A 12,607-nucleotide genomic window follows, 5' to 3' on the forward strand; every position below is an offset into this window, starting at 1 on the left:
GGCAAGGAAGAAACCCTTTGCCATCCTCAATGAAAAATGAAAAATATGACTACTGGCAATGGGTAGGTATAAGTAATAAATTATTATTATTATTATTATTATTATTATTATTATTATTATTATTCTCAAGCCGTGGACAGCAAAGTGGATGCCATTAATGAAATGCCTCCACAGGATTATAAAAAGGGTTTGCAACAGTTCTTAGAGATTGTTCAGTATTTGGCTGAGTTCATTCCGTCTTAGGACTGTGCAGTGTGGCAAGTTGTCCAGAACAAGTAGCTTTAATCCTTCCCGCAGTGGTACCTATTTATCTGCTCACACTGGCATGCTTTCGAGCTGCTAGGTTGGCAGGAGCTGGGACAGAACAACAGGAGCTCACCCTGTTGCGGGGATTTGAACCCCTGACCTTCTGATCAGCAAGCCCAAGAGGCATGGTCACAGTGCCACCTGCGCCCCTAAAGAGTGTCATAGTGTGTGTGCGGGGGCTGGGGGGGTTGACAGCAAGAGATCTGTCTTCATTACCTCTCCAGCTTCTTCTATGTTTAACCACTTCATTCAAATATTCTGCTGTAAAGAATGATATAATTTAATCATATTTCCTTGGCAATCCAAAATTTAGAACTGCAGGTACTTTCACATCATACCCGTAGCAATCTAGGTGACAAACCAGGGGAAGTGGCATTTGAATGTGCTCCACCTGACCTATTCATAGATTAGCAGACAAAAAGGTTATTTAAGAGGTTATCCAAGATAACCTGAGACCATATTAACCTATGACCTTTGTTCCTGTATCACCGGCACAAAGAAGACTTGGGATTAGGAACTGAGAATGACTTGTAGTGAATGGCTTCAGTCACATTTTGTTTTTGGTGATTTGTGCAGCCACTCTTGGGAAGTTCTCCAACGCATGAAAAACTATGTGTTTATTAGTTAAAATATAGAATTAAGACCACTACTGCATAGACATTTTACAAACTTCAGTAGCTTCTCCTTTCCAGCCACCACCTCTTCCAGCACATGGCTCTTCTATATTAATTTTCAGGTAACCAGACAGTTTTGCTTACATTTTACTGCTCTCTGCAATGCTGATAAAATGGGCATTTCATTTGTGGGGAACTGGTTTAAGATACTGGTGTATGTTGGTTTGTCATTTAATACCAATTGGTGTTGAGATGGAGGCTAAGGAAAATTATTAAGCCCATGAAATAAATTTATGTGTTTAGTTCCCTATTTATAACGTTTATACCCCGCGTTTCAGAAATATTTTCCATGGGGCAGCTTGTAAGTTTTTAAAAACCTGCTGAGTTTTATAGAAATTAATGGGGCACAACACTGCCATAACTTGCTGCAGGGTATGAAACTCTTAAGGTAGAAAATCTGTTTCACCCTCTGTGTTCTTATGTATTTATTAATCAGTAAGAGATTTACCTAATTCAGTATCATGTCTCTACCAGTGACTAGTATGTGTGTTTGTGTTGAGCGATTCATACCTTGCTCACTACCACCAATGGTGACGTTTAAAAATTCTGCATTAAACATGCAACTGAAGCACAGTAGATAACTAAAAAGAACATCTAGGAAAGCCCAACCTAAGTCATGCTTTAATTTATTCACTTCATATAAAAATCTCTTAAGAATGCATCTGAACACAATATATAATACTATAACAACATACATTGTGTGAAACTTTGAAACAAAATAACCACCTGGAACAATGCAGTGTTCAACAGACATACAAACCCATTGATCATGCACAACTGTGCTATTTCATCAACTAGTTAGTCACAAGTTGGACTGAAAGCTTGGAACATAGTTTTACAAACTGAGATTGGCACTGTATACATGCCTAACAAGCTTTGTTGGAAGAAGTTTCACAGCACAATTATAACACCAGTTCACATTTTGTCATAGAAATTCACATTGGGTTGTTCATTAATTGGAAACTGACACTTAACATTTTGTGGCATTTTACTGTAGGTTTCCTCTTTCAAAGTTTCAGTAGTTTCACATCATCAGAACAGATGATTCTAAATATTTCTCCATCACCCACCAACTGTGATGATTTCCCAAATGCCAGTGGAAATGAAACCCCCGTGAGCCAATGCTACCTGAATGCCCTCTCTGGGTTCAATATGTCTCTTTTAAGCTATGTTCAGGTTTTTCTACTTTATGCAATACAAAAGGTTACAAGAAAGGCAACTCTTATGCAGAGTATTCTACACAAGTAACATCACCACTGACAGGCAATGTTAATTTATATAAATTAATACTTACAAAACATTACATTATATACATTAAGTAATAAATACACTGTTATAAACAGTACTGGACATGTTAGAGCTCAAGGCAAGTGCAAGAGAGAAAAGGGGACATGAACAGTGGGGAGGAGAAAACACAAAGGACCAAGCGTGCAACTTCCACCGAGTGTTTTTTTTAAAAAATAAGGGGAGGAGAATGTACATCACATTACCTCAGTATGTTGACTTTTACATGTGCTGTATTGTGCTATGGAACAGAAAGCTACACTTTATCCTGCGCAAAAGAAAGGTCAAAAACAATTAACCAGGGGCGGGTGGGGGGACATTTTTCAGTAGCTAACAACACAGGTTTTGCAGGGTTGATAAAGTGACCAATGGTGCAGTAATGCAAAGAGGAGGGCACCCTGCTTTATTTAGCAAGTCAACGTGATTAAACTGCAATAAAGAAACAAGTATTGCCCCTACAAAGGAAGACCTATTTCGTTAAAACAGGAATATTTTTTTAAAAAATTATACATCAATATCAAACATGTTTTGTTGTGTACTTAGTAGGTTTCTTGAAAAGACATGGAAGTTTTTTTTTTTTTATAAAAAAGGCACACGGGTCTGCAGACAGGTGGACAAGTTTTAAATGCAGAGTTACAAATCAGTAGTTCTACATGCCAGACCTGTCTAGATTTCAAAATCTCTTAAGAATAGAAAATATTTCAGCCGAGTGTTGTTCACAATCAGGCTTGTTCAGTTGCAACTCACACTGGTTCCAGATTTTGATTTTTTTGGCTGACAAAGCTTAAGCTGCAATATAAATCACCTGTTAATTTCCTGAGCAATCACTACACGCTCTTTAACCCTGACTCCAATCTCAAGTAGCTGGAAAGGTCTTTTAGCCAATGGTAGGTGCTGACCTAAGACCTCGATTTCAGGCTAGTTAGCAAGACAACCTGCATGTGCATGAAGTATTTAAATTCACCCTTACAGATAACAATATATTAGGTATCGATAGGTGATGTATCTTCTGTCACAATTTCTATATTAGCTTCACTTTGGGAAGCCCTTCTTCCTGGGTCAATCACACAGAGTGTCTTTGTACTGCTGAAGTAGCTGATACCATCACTCTCTTTCTCAGGCCCATCAGAGTCCTCTTCTTCAAGCGTAAGCTCAAACTGGAACTTCTCCATCAGGCCCTGACAGTCTCTGTTGCGTTCATCCAGGGGAGGAGAAGGGCTCTGGGGGATCATGCTCTGGTACCAATTCCTGTTATCTTCTAGAGTATCCAGGATATCTTGGGCGTCCGGCTGTACGAGGTCTGCCCACGTCTCCCAAAGCGGGTGGACAATGTAATCAATGAAGCCAACCTGCAAAGCAATAGAAAGAAGTTACCACGGGTCTAAATTTGTTAAGCACAAAAGAAAGAACTGTAAGAAAATACACAACATGAAAAGCTGCTGCTATAATGGGGGCACAATGTAGTGAACTGCATTTAAGCTTGGGGGGGGGGAGAAACTGAGAGCTGAAGTTTTCTAACAGTTTATAACTGTAAACATACTTTGCACAACACACTGTATCTTTGGACAGAAGCAGAGGGGTGGATGATGTTTCCCTTTAATATTTATATTCTCGTCTACCAGGAAAGAGAAAGGAGGCAACTGCTCTTACACCCAGCCCCTTGCACTCAGTGTGGGGATACAGTAATGTTCTGTGGAAATGGTGTGTCATTGTGGGGAAAGAATGATGCCTTCACGTTTTGTCTGATGAGTAAGCTCTGAACTGAGCTAGTTCTAAGCTGCTTGACAACAGGAAGCGCAGAAGAGAGAAAACTGAATGGCCATAAAAGCTATCGTCTTCCGCCTGGCCAAAGTTTGTCACTTAATTCCAAAAGCTGCTGGACGGCAACTTTACAGAGCAGGAAAACAGCTCTCCAAGGAGCCCATCGCAGTCCTAGGATGTTTGGTTTGGAAATCACATTTGCCTTCTTCAGACACAACAGGATGTTAAATGAGCCGTTATAATTCCATTGTAACCATTGAGACAGCTTAAGCCAAAAGGTGACGAAAACTTCCTGCCGAGTATGCTCAGGAGAGACCTTTAAGTTAAATAGCTTTGCCTGGTTATTAGAAGGTGGGGTTCTTCAGCATTATATAGCCATAAAGAAACGCCACTAGAAATGTTTCAACTTTTTTAACACTAAGTAGAAAGTTTATTCTCTTAGCAGACAACTTGAACCAGGAAAATGCATAGACTTTGTTTTACCTGTTTTGGGATTGTAAAGGACATTGTTTAATCTTTTTGTGCTATCTTTTCCATTATTATTATTATTATTATTAGTTTTTTTCAACTTGATTTTCTCCCAAGGAATTAAGGGCAGCATACAACTTCCCATCCATTTTATCCTCACAATTTCTGCTATTTTTATCCTGTGAGGTAGGTTAGCCAGTGACAGTGAGATAGACCAGCCAAAGATAACCTAGTGAGCACTCAGTCCCTATAGTTTAAGTTCCACTACTCAAGCCTAGGCACAGCCAATGTGGTGCCCTTCAGATGTTGTTTAATTACTGCTCCCATCATTTCTAACCATTAGCCATGCTGGCTGGGGCTGATGGGAATACAGAGAACACTGTATTGGCTACCCTTGATATAGTCATTACCCCAAAATGGTTCTCAAGCATTTGCAACTAGAATTGGGAATATAAAAAAATAATGATTATATCCCTCACACAATGGAGACGTTCATAGCTGACAGTAGAGGATTTTTTTTGCTAAAGTCCGCAAAGGTTTCAGAGACATCTAGATATTTGGAATCAATCTGTGTTCAGCTTCAGATACAAAAATAAACCTTCTGGAATTACCAGTAAATGCAAATAACACAGAATTGGGGGTGGGGAGGACATCCACCCCACCTTAGAAAAAGCTCACACTCATGGCAAAACCCCAACTGAATATGTGGTGGTGGGGGGGAGTAAAGTAAAGTCAAATACCTGTGACTTCTCTACAGAAGCTGTGTGCTTGTCACACATTGGGCTGATTTCCATTCCTCTCTCCCGTTCTTTGTCCCCCTGCTGGAAAAATTCCTCCATGATTCTGTCTGTCCACTGTCGATAGAGTTCAAGGGATTTTGTGGGATTACTTAAATCAGCACAATGGACCATATTTCGGAGAACCTGTAATTGCATAACCTGCATTAATATGAAGGCTCACATAATCAGGCAGAATAGAAAAACATTTCATTCTCTACTTGCTGGCACATCCTGTACAATTTCACATTAAAAGAAGAACATTTTGATCACAAAAAATACCCTTATTTTGGAGTATTTTATAAAAAGAGAACATTAAAATACATTTTTACTAAGTCAAGATGTGGATTATTTGGTGAGAGGTCATGTTATGTCACCCTAATTAACTGTGGATATGCATGATGAGCAATAATTTCGGTCTGTGCAAGCTGCAGTATTGAATACTCAAGTGCAAAACTAAACTAAAACTAAACCTAAACCCCAGAAGTGGGACTAAATCAGAGACTAGGAGTCAAGAGTCCTGTTTCATGGGTCATGGAGCCAAGGATTCCAAACCTGAAGGGATGGGGGATGCAGGACCAGCCCCAAAAGGGCTGTGGGACCATTGCCTCTCCAACCCAATGGCACTGCCATTCTTGGATTTGAAGGACTTTACAGCAGATGACCTGAGGCTCCTCTGCTCCACTGCAATATTGGGGAAGGCTTGGTTCTTTTAAGTAAAGCAGCCCCTTGCAGTGCAGGCAGGGCTACCAAAAGGCTTTAGTTGCTGCTGCTATATAAGGGCTCAGTTTATTCCTTGCTGGAGTGACTTCAGAGCTCTGCCTTGTGTCTTGCCTGAACCTCTCCTTTTCTTAGATCCTGGTTGGGCCTTGGCTCACCACACCGCAGAGCAGGGCAAACATCTGCTTATACCAGCTGCACTGGCTCCCGGTGGAGTACAGGATCTGGTTTAAGGTGCTGGGTTTAACTTTTAAAGCCCTATACGACCTAGGACCCTCGTACCTACGGGACTGCCTCTTCTGTTAAGCCCCACGGAGGACCTTACAGTACAAATAACAACACCCTGAAGATCCCGAGCCCCAGGGAGATTAGATGGACCTCGACCAGAGCCAGGGCCTTTTTGGTCGTGGCCCCAGCCTGGTGGAACACTTTCTCAGAAGAGACCAGGGCCCTGCGAGATTTGACATCTTTTCGCAGGGCCTGCAAGACAGAACTGTTCCGCCAGGCCTTTGGTCAGGATTCAGTCTGACTCATTTTCTCTTTGTATGAACAAGAATGAAGGAGGTTTCCCAGCCCGCTCACAGGTCCTTATAATATCAGTGGAAATAGTTGGTCCTGGTGAGTATTAACCACTTTCAATTTTAACTTGAGGATGGCCATTTGTCCAGTCTAATTTTAATTTTAATTTATTTGAATTAATTTTGGGATGCATTTTAATCCATTGTTTGTTTTTATGCATATTGTGTTTTATATGATGTTAGCCGTTTTGAGCCCAGCTCCGGCAGGGGAGGGTGGGATACAAATAAAAGATATTATTATCTATTATTATTATTATTATTATTATTATTATTATTATTATTATTATTTGTTACTTCACAGGAAACTTCCATCCTACCCTTTAGCTTAGAGTTGCATTCCACATTACTTTACGCTGCTTGTGCCTTAAAGATACAAGTGTGGAAGAAAGAAATGTGTCCAGACTCTCGTGTCTTGAATCTGATTCAAGATCAGTTGGGAGAGAGTTAGACTGAAGATCTAAAGGTCCCTGGTTCATCTGGGTGTCAGCAAATCCTACAGAGTGTTAGTATGGTAGTGAGACTGAGGTACCCAATTTCAAATTCTGTCTCAGCCATGGGATGAACTATCTCTCAGCCTAACCTCCCTCAGTTAGTCTAAAAAGTGTCACTTCATTTCCCCCCCTGACCTTTATAGAAGACGTAATATGGCATGCCATATAATCTACCTCACATAGTTGCTGTGAGGATAAAATGGAAGACAAAACTACATTTACCAGCTTGAGCTCCTTGGAGGAAATAAATCAAATGAAAAGTGGTTTTGTAGCACCTGAGCTGTCAAACTCGTGAGTCTCATTCAGAATTTGTGACCCTGATTTATGCAGGTTCACAGACAGTGCCTGCCAAGACTGGCATCTAGCTGGCCCTTTGTTTTTCCAAGCATTATAGATATCCGAATGTCTGTCTAGTCATGTTTCCTTCCACCCTACTTACTTCCTAGAAGCTGGAATATGTTATATAACTGTTGTAGCTCTCAGTTGCTACAGGAGGGCCAAAGGTTTAATGTAGGAGATTCTATGAAGGGATATTTTTCTTTCATATTTATGTAATGCTTATTTAGAAATGGGAATTCTGTGCCAACTGGGAGAAATTTAGAACTGAAGAACAATGGGTTTGTCATGGCGCACTGTGCATTGCCACAAAGCTAGTTACTCTTCTGGCATATCTGTTGTGTCTGAAGCACTGAGGAACTGTAGGACAAATATTTCATCAAGATAAGGGTTAAATAAGTACCCTCACATAAAAATATTTTTTTCAAGCCACAGAAATTTCTAGGAATATTCTAAAATGGATGTTTCTAGGTGTATCATCATCAAAGTGGAAAAAGCAGGTAAACTATTGGAATGGAGTCCCTGTCTTTAAGGAATAAACTTCTTCTTTCAATATTCTTAGCCACCCATGTCAAGTCTTAATCCTTGGAAGCTATAAGCATGCGAAGAAGAAACTTTCAGATTGCACAACACTTGGCTGTACTACAAATCCAAATGATCACTGAACTGATTATACTCCTTATGACTGTGGGATCCTGTCTTCTCCAAGTGGGTCTGAAGAATGTAGGAAACCACAAACCACCAGATTCCTATCTTGTGGAGAGGTTTATATGATTATATAGTTTACGTGCGCAAATGTCAGTGTGCTTATCAGCTCAGTCATGTTTCCAACAGCAGTTACAAGCACAGGGGAAATTTTGCATTGCAACATCTACAGTAGCATATAGTCAACGTTTGTCCCACCTGGTTTCCTCTTACTACCCCCTTTGGTGCAAGTCACTTCCACAGCCATTACTATGCCATGCTAAAGCTGCAGGTGGCCTTGTATCTTCACCTTAAAAAGTTATCCCCCACCCCCCCGCCCCGGCCGCACAACTACCAGAAAATAGGCTGGCTTTTTCCACCAGAACCTTGTGCTAGAAGTCCTTTGATGCACAGCAGAGCGAACTATCAGGTTCTGGACACACCTTCTCCACAGTAAGCCAAGAATATAACTTGTTATGTTTTCTGTTTTGATCCCTAAAGGAAGTCACAGTAAGCAATATGCCTTTTTAAAAGAGAAGTAGCATCACAAAAACAGAAGCTCCCATACACACCTGTATTCTGTCTGTGTAGTTATCTAGAAGCAGAACTCCGGAACTTGTCACTTTTTTAGTTTCCACCATAGTCTTTAGGTCTGCCAGTAGGGACATGTGTTTGGACATATCTGTGGCCAAGACCTATACGAAAAGAAAAGTAATTGTTGTAAATGCAAGGAAGTAGAAACCTGAATTTCGGTTGCATACATTAGAAAAATGAGCAGTAAGAAGTTTTCAGGGGGTGGGATACCAAATCCTTACCATGTCTATCACCATTTTCCTGAGAGTTTGACGTTGCTTCTTGGTCAAGTTCTGGAAGATGTCGCAATGCTCTTCTTGTAGCAGCTTAAAACCCACAGCAAGGTGGTGATTTTCCAAGACTGACTCATCATTGTACATCAGAGCAAGCTCAGAATCTGACCAAAAAACCCACAAAAAACAGATAATGTAACTCATTATTTCCTAAGGAAATTCATTTTCAGTATATTCGAGGCTTCACGATTTAAAATGAATGTATTATATTTACTACATGATTGTTTTTTTTTTTTAAAAGATCTAATTAGTAAATAAGTTTCATGAAGTATAACTGCCCAAATTGGTGATAATTGTGTGTGTGTGTGTGTGTGTGTGTGTGTGTGTGTAATAAACATAGGACTCACTTGTATTAATAAGAAACTGGTTGGAGACACCAGGGTGATCCACATCATGAATTGCTGCTGCAAAAATGGCTGCAAGAATTTCCAGATCAGTGAAGACAGCCTAAGGCAAAAATGAGCAATAGATAGATCATAATTTTGAACTCATTAACCACGCACACAGACATCAACAGAAACCAAATCATAGGCATTTCTTAAAGTAGGACTAGACTGTTTTAGTCACACATTATTAAAATGACATAAACAGTTTAAAACTTTCAGGACCACTTGCTACTTTCCCTTCATTCTGATACATTCTTCTGGGTGCAATAGACCCTGTATACCTACTACAGGTAATGTGACTGCACAGATATAAATCTACTGCATTCAATATTAAGTTTCTCCATGTAAAAATTAAAATGTTGATATCAGAGTATTGCTGAGAAGTTCCATCTTAGAAATCAAGGTCTAAATGCAAGAGCAAATGGGAACAGCTGTAGAATCCCGGAAGGGTGAAAGCAACTACAAAGGAACAGGAATTAAAACAAAGAACTGTTGTAAATAAATAATTAACCTGCGAAACAAATTCACTATTGCAACATGAGTATTTCTCACTGCAGGTGGGGAGCTACTCACATCCAAGGCTGGGGTGGACAGGAGGACATGTGTTGACTGGGCTACATCAGCCGCATGGAGACTGTTGTGGTAGGCCACATCGGAATGGTAGTGGTCTTCCAAAGTCATCATGTAAGCTATGAAGGTATCTGATGAGATCTTGAATGTCTTTAGCAGATCTCTCTCCTGTTTCAAGGTAATTTAAATTGCAGAAAGTTATAAGGTGATGCAAGCCTGAAGGCTTCATCATGGGGGTGGATGGGATGGGACTGTTTGTTGTTGCTGCCTTTAAATGCAACCATCTGAAGCAATATATAACCAGTGAAATTACGTACCTGAAAAATGGCATACATAATGCAGGTGAGAGGTCTACTGTGTGAATATCTTGCAACGTTAAATATGTTCAGACCCCATTTATTCAGATCCTCCAGCTCCTAGAGGGGGAGAAAACAAAAAATAATGGATATACAACACTAATGCAATGAAGGCAAGCCCATAAGTAGTCTATAGCTATATTTATAAACTCAAAACTCTCTCTCTCTCCCTCTCAAACACTAATAAGATAGTTATTGAAAGAACATTATATATCATGTAAAAGGAACAAGGAAGAACATCTCTTCCTAAATTGCAGCTACATATTTGAACATAAAGTCAAACCTTGATTTTCGAACAGCTTAGTTCTCGAACGTTTTAGCTCCCGAACGCCGCAAACCCAGAAGTGATTGCTACAGTTTGCGAACTATTTTTGGAAGCCGAACATCCAACAGGGCTTCCGCAGCTTCCAATCAGAAGCCGTGCTTTGGTTTCCAAACGTTTTGGAAGTTGAACGGGCTTCCGGAACGGATTCTGTTTGACTTCCAAGGTATGACTGTATTTAACTATTTTTTGCTACCATGCCAGCACCAATTATGTGCTAGGGAGTAGTGAGTCAAAACTAGACCCTGTAATGGTGAATTCTTAAACTACATAAGAGAATACTTTTCTGATATAATCAGAATACACGTTTGAATACTGGTGTTATATACTATATTAAGCAGCTGATCAAAATCTCTCTCTCCATTGGTAGCAAGTGGTATCTTACACCAAAAGACTAAAATAACGATAAGTTAACTGCACTCACCTTGGCTAGATGGTCTTCCTTTTCTGTTTTCACACCAAATCTTGAAATGCTAGTATTATTCAAGCTTGAACTATGCATTAGCTTTTTCACACCACTGATCTGTGTCATGAGCTGCTTTTTCTTCTTCTCTCTATCCTTCTGTGTGGGAGAGGGAATCTCTACATCATTCTGTTTGTCTGTGAAGAACATATAGAGAAATGAATTACAAAGTTTATGAAGCAATCTGTTTTAATATCACTTGTGTACAATGTTTATATTATACTGCTTGCTTATTCAAAATAGTTTAAACAATTTAATGGATTTATAAATCTAATGTTTGGATACTGTTACAAATAAAGACAAAAACTACTACTATTGCCAAGATTATTTTTAATGATTAATAACCAAAGGTGGAGCTATGTGATGGATGAAGTCAACAGGAGCCATTAATGGCAGAGGCCCTTAAAAAGGGACCAATATCACTGACAATTTTAACACAGTGATATCATCATTATTTGTTCAATAGATATTTTGTGCATTTTATCAGTGCTTGGATAAAGACTGCGGATCAAAGTGTTCACCTAAGAATATTCACTGAAGACAAACAAGTTATTTTTACTTGGTGGTAAAACAAGAGTAAAAACATTAAAAATGTCATAATTTGTGTGTGTGTGTGTATGTGTGTGTGTGTTCACAATCCTAAGTGAAATGTGGACTTTCAGATTAATTTTGTGTGTGTGCGTGTGTCAAAATGCCTATTTACCAACATTATTTTGGAAAAACCATAGGTTAACACTATCGCTGAAAGTTTGCTGGCTGCTTAAAATGGGGGAAACAAATACCCACACATAAAAATTGTCACTATTCAACACTACCAAACAAAACAAAACTGCAACAGATCTTACATATTATGGACCAGTTTAAACTGGATGCATTTGGACAAAGGGAGCGAAGCCTGAAAGTTTTTTTTTGGGGGGGGGGAGCAGTATTGGTTGTGGAAGGGTACTAGTATTTAAATACTTTGTCACTGCTCCATATAATGAAGGGAAAAAATCACTAAAAAACTTTCATTAAGAAAAAAGAATGGCTATAGTCAAAGCAGAAATCAGATGAAGAGCTTATAAAAGCAGGCAAGTAGGGCTGTCCTGGTGAAATGGGCAAACCACTTCAGGCCCAACCACTGAGTTAGCTGACATGGCTGCTCTAACTTTTCAGCTTTATAACGCACCATGATGAATAGCCCCAGGCAAGCAAACACCCCTGAAGGGTAATACAAGCAAGCACCATTCTCAACCCCACTACTTCAAGCCTGGGGAGTATGGATGGTTGCTAAGCAACGGCCTGCAATATTAACTTCTGCCCTCGATAGCACCTGTATGCTCTTATACTTCTAGATTTTACTAATTAGGTTTTTCTTCCATTTAAAGGTGGCGTAAAGGAATAAATCACGCTCCCTTCATACACCACGGTTTCATCTGCTGCCCAAGACATGTCATGATGAAATGTGCGCCCCACAGCACTTTGTCCAGTTTCTTTGCTCAAGCTCACCCCTACACAGCACTGGGGCTTCTACAATCGCCCTGCCTGACCACAGCTCTTTTCATTGCAGTGGAGACTGATTCCTAA

At 39.8% G+C, this 12,607-nt stretch overlaps 1 protein-coding gene across 8 annotated transcripts in view; it reads right to left on the reverse strand.

Moving 5' to 3' along the window:
* Positions 1–1,590: 1,590 nt before the first annotated feature.
* Positions 1,591–12,607, reverse strand: part of PDE4B (phosphodiesterase 4B) — a 255,342-nt gene continuing 244,325 nt past the window's right edge. For all 8 annotated transcript variants that reach the window (XM_083621144.1, XM_083621145.1, XM_083621146.1 and 5 more), the window contains 8 exons: positions 11,003–11,178; positions 10,218–10,316; positions 9,904–10,068; positions 9,292–9,391; positions 8,894–9,048; positions 8,651–8,773; positions 5,234–5,416; positions 1,591–3,613 (listed from right to left, as the gene is read on the reverse strand). In XM_083621144.1, coding sequence (XP_083477270.1) covers positions 3,248–3,613; positions 5,234–5,416; positions 8,651–8,773; positions 8,894–9,048; positions 9,292–9,391; positions 9,904–10,068; positions 10,218–10,316; positions 11,003–11,178 — 1,367 coding nt within the window. In that variant the 3' untranslated portion in view covers positions 1,591–3,247. The remainder of the gene's footprint in view (positions 3,614–5,233; positions 5,417–8,650; positions 8,774–8,893; positions 9,049–9,291; positions 9,392–9,903; positions 10,069–10,217; positions 10,317–11,002; positions 11,179–12,607) is intronic.

This window comes from Podarcis filfolensis (genome assembly GCF_964270895.1).
Source record: "Podarcis filfolensis genome assembly, chromosome: 6".
Lineage (NCBI taxonomy): Eukaryota > Metazoa > Chordata > Lepidosauria > Squamata > Lacertidae > Podarcis > Podarcis filfolensis.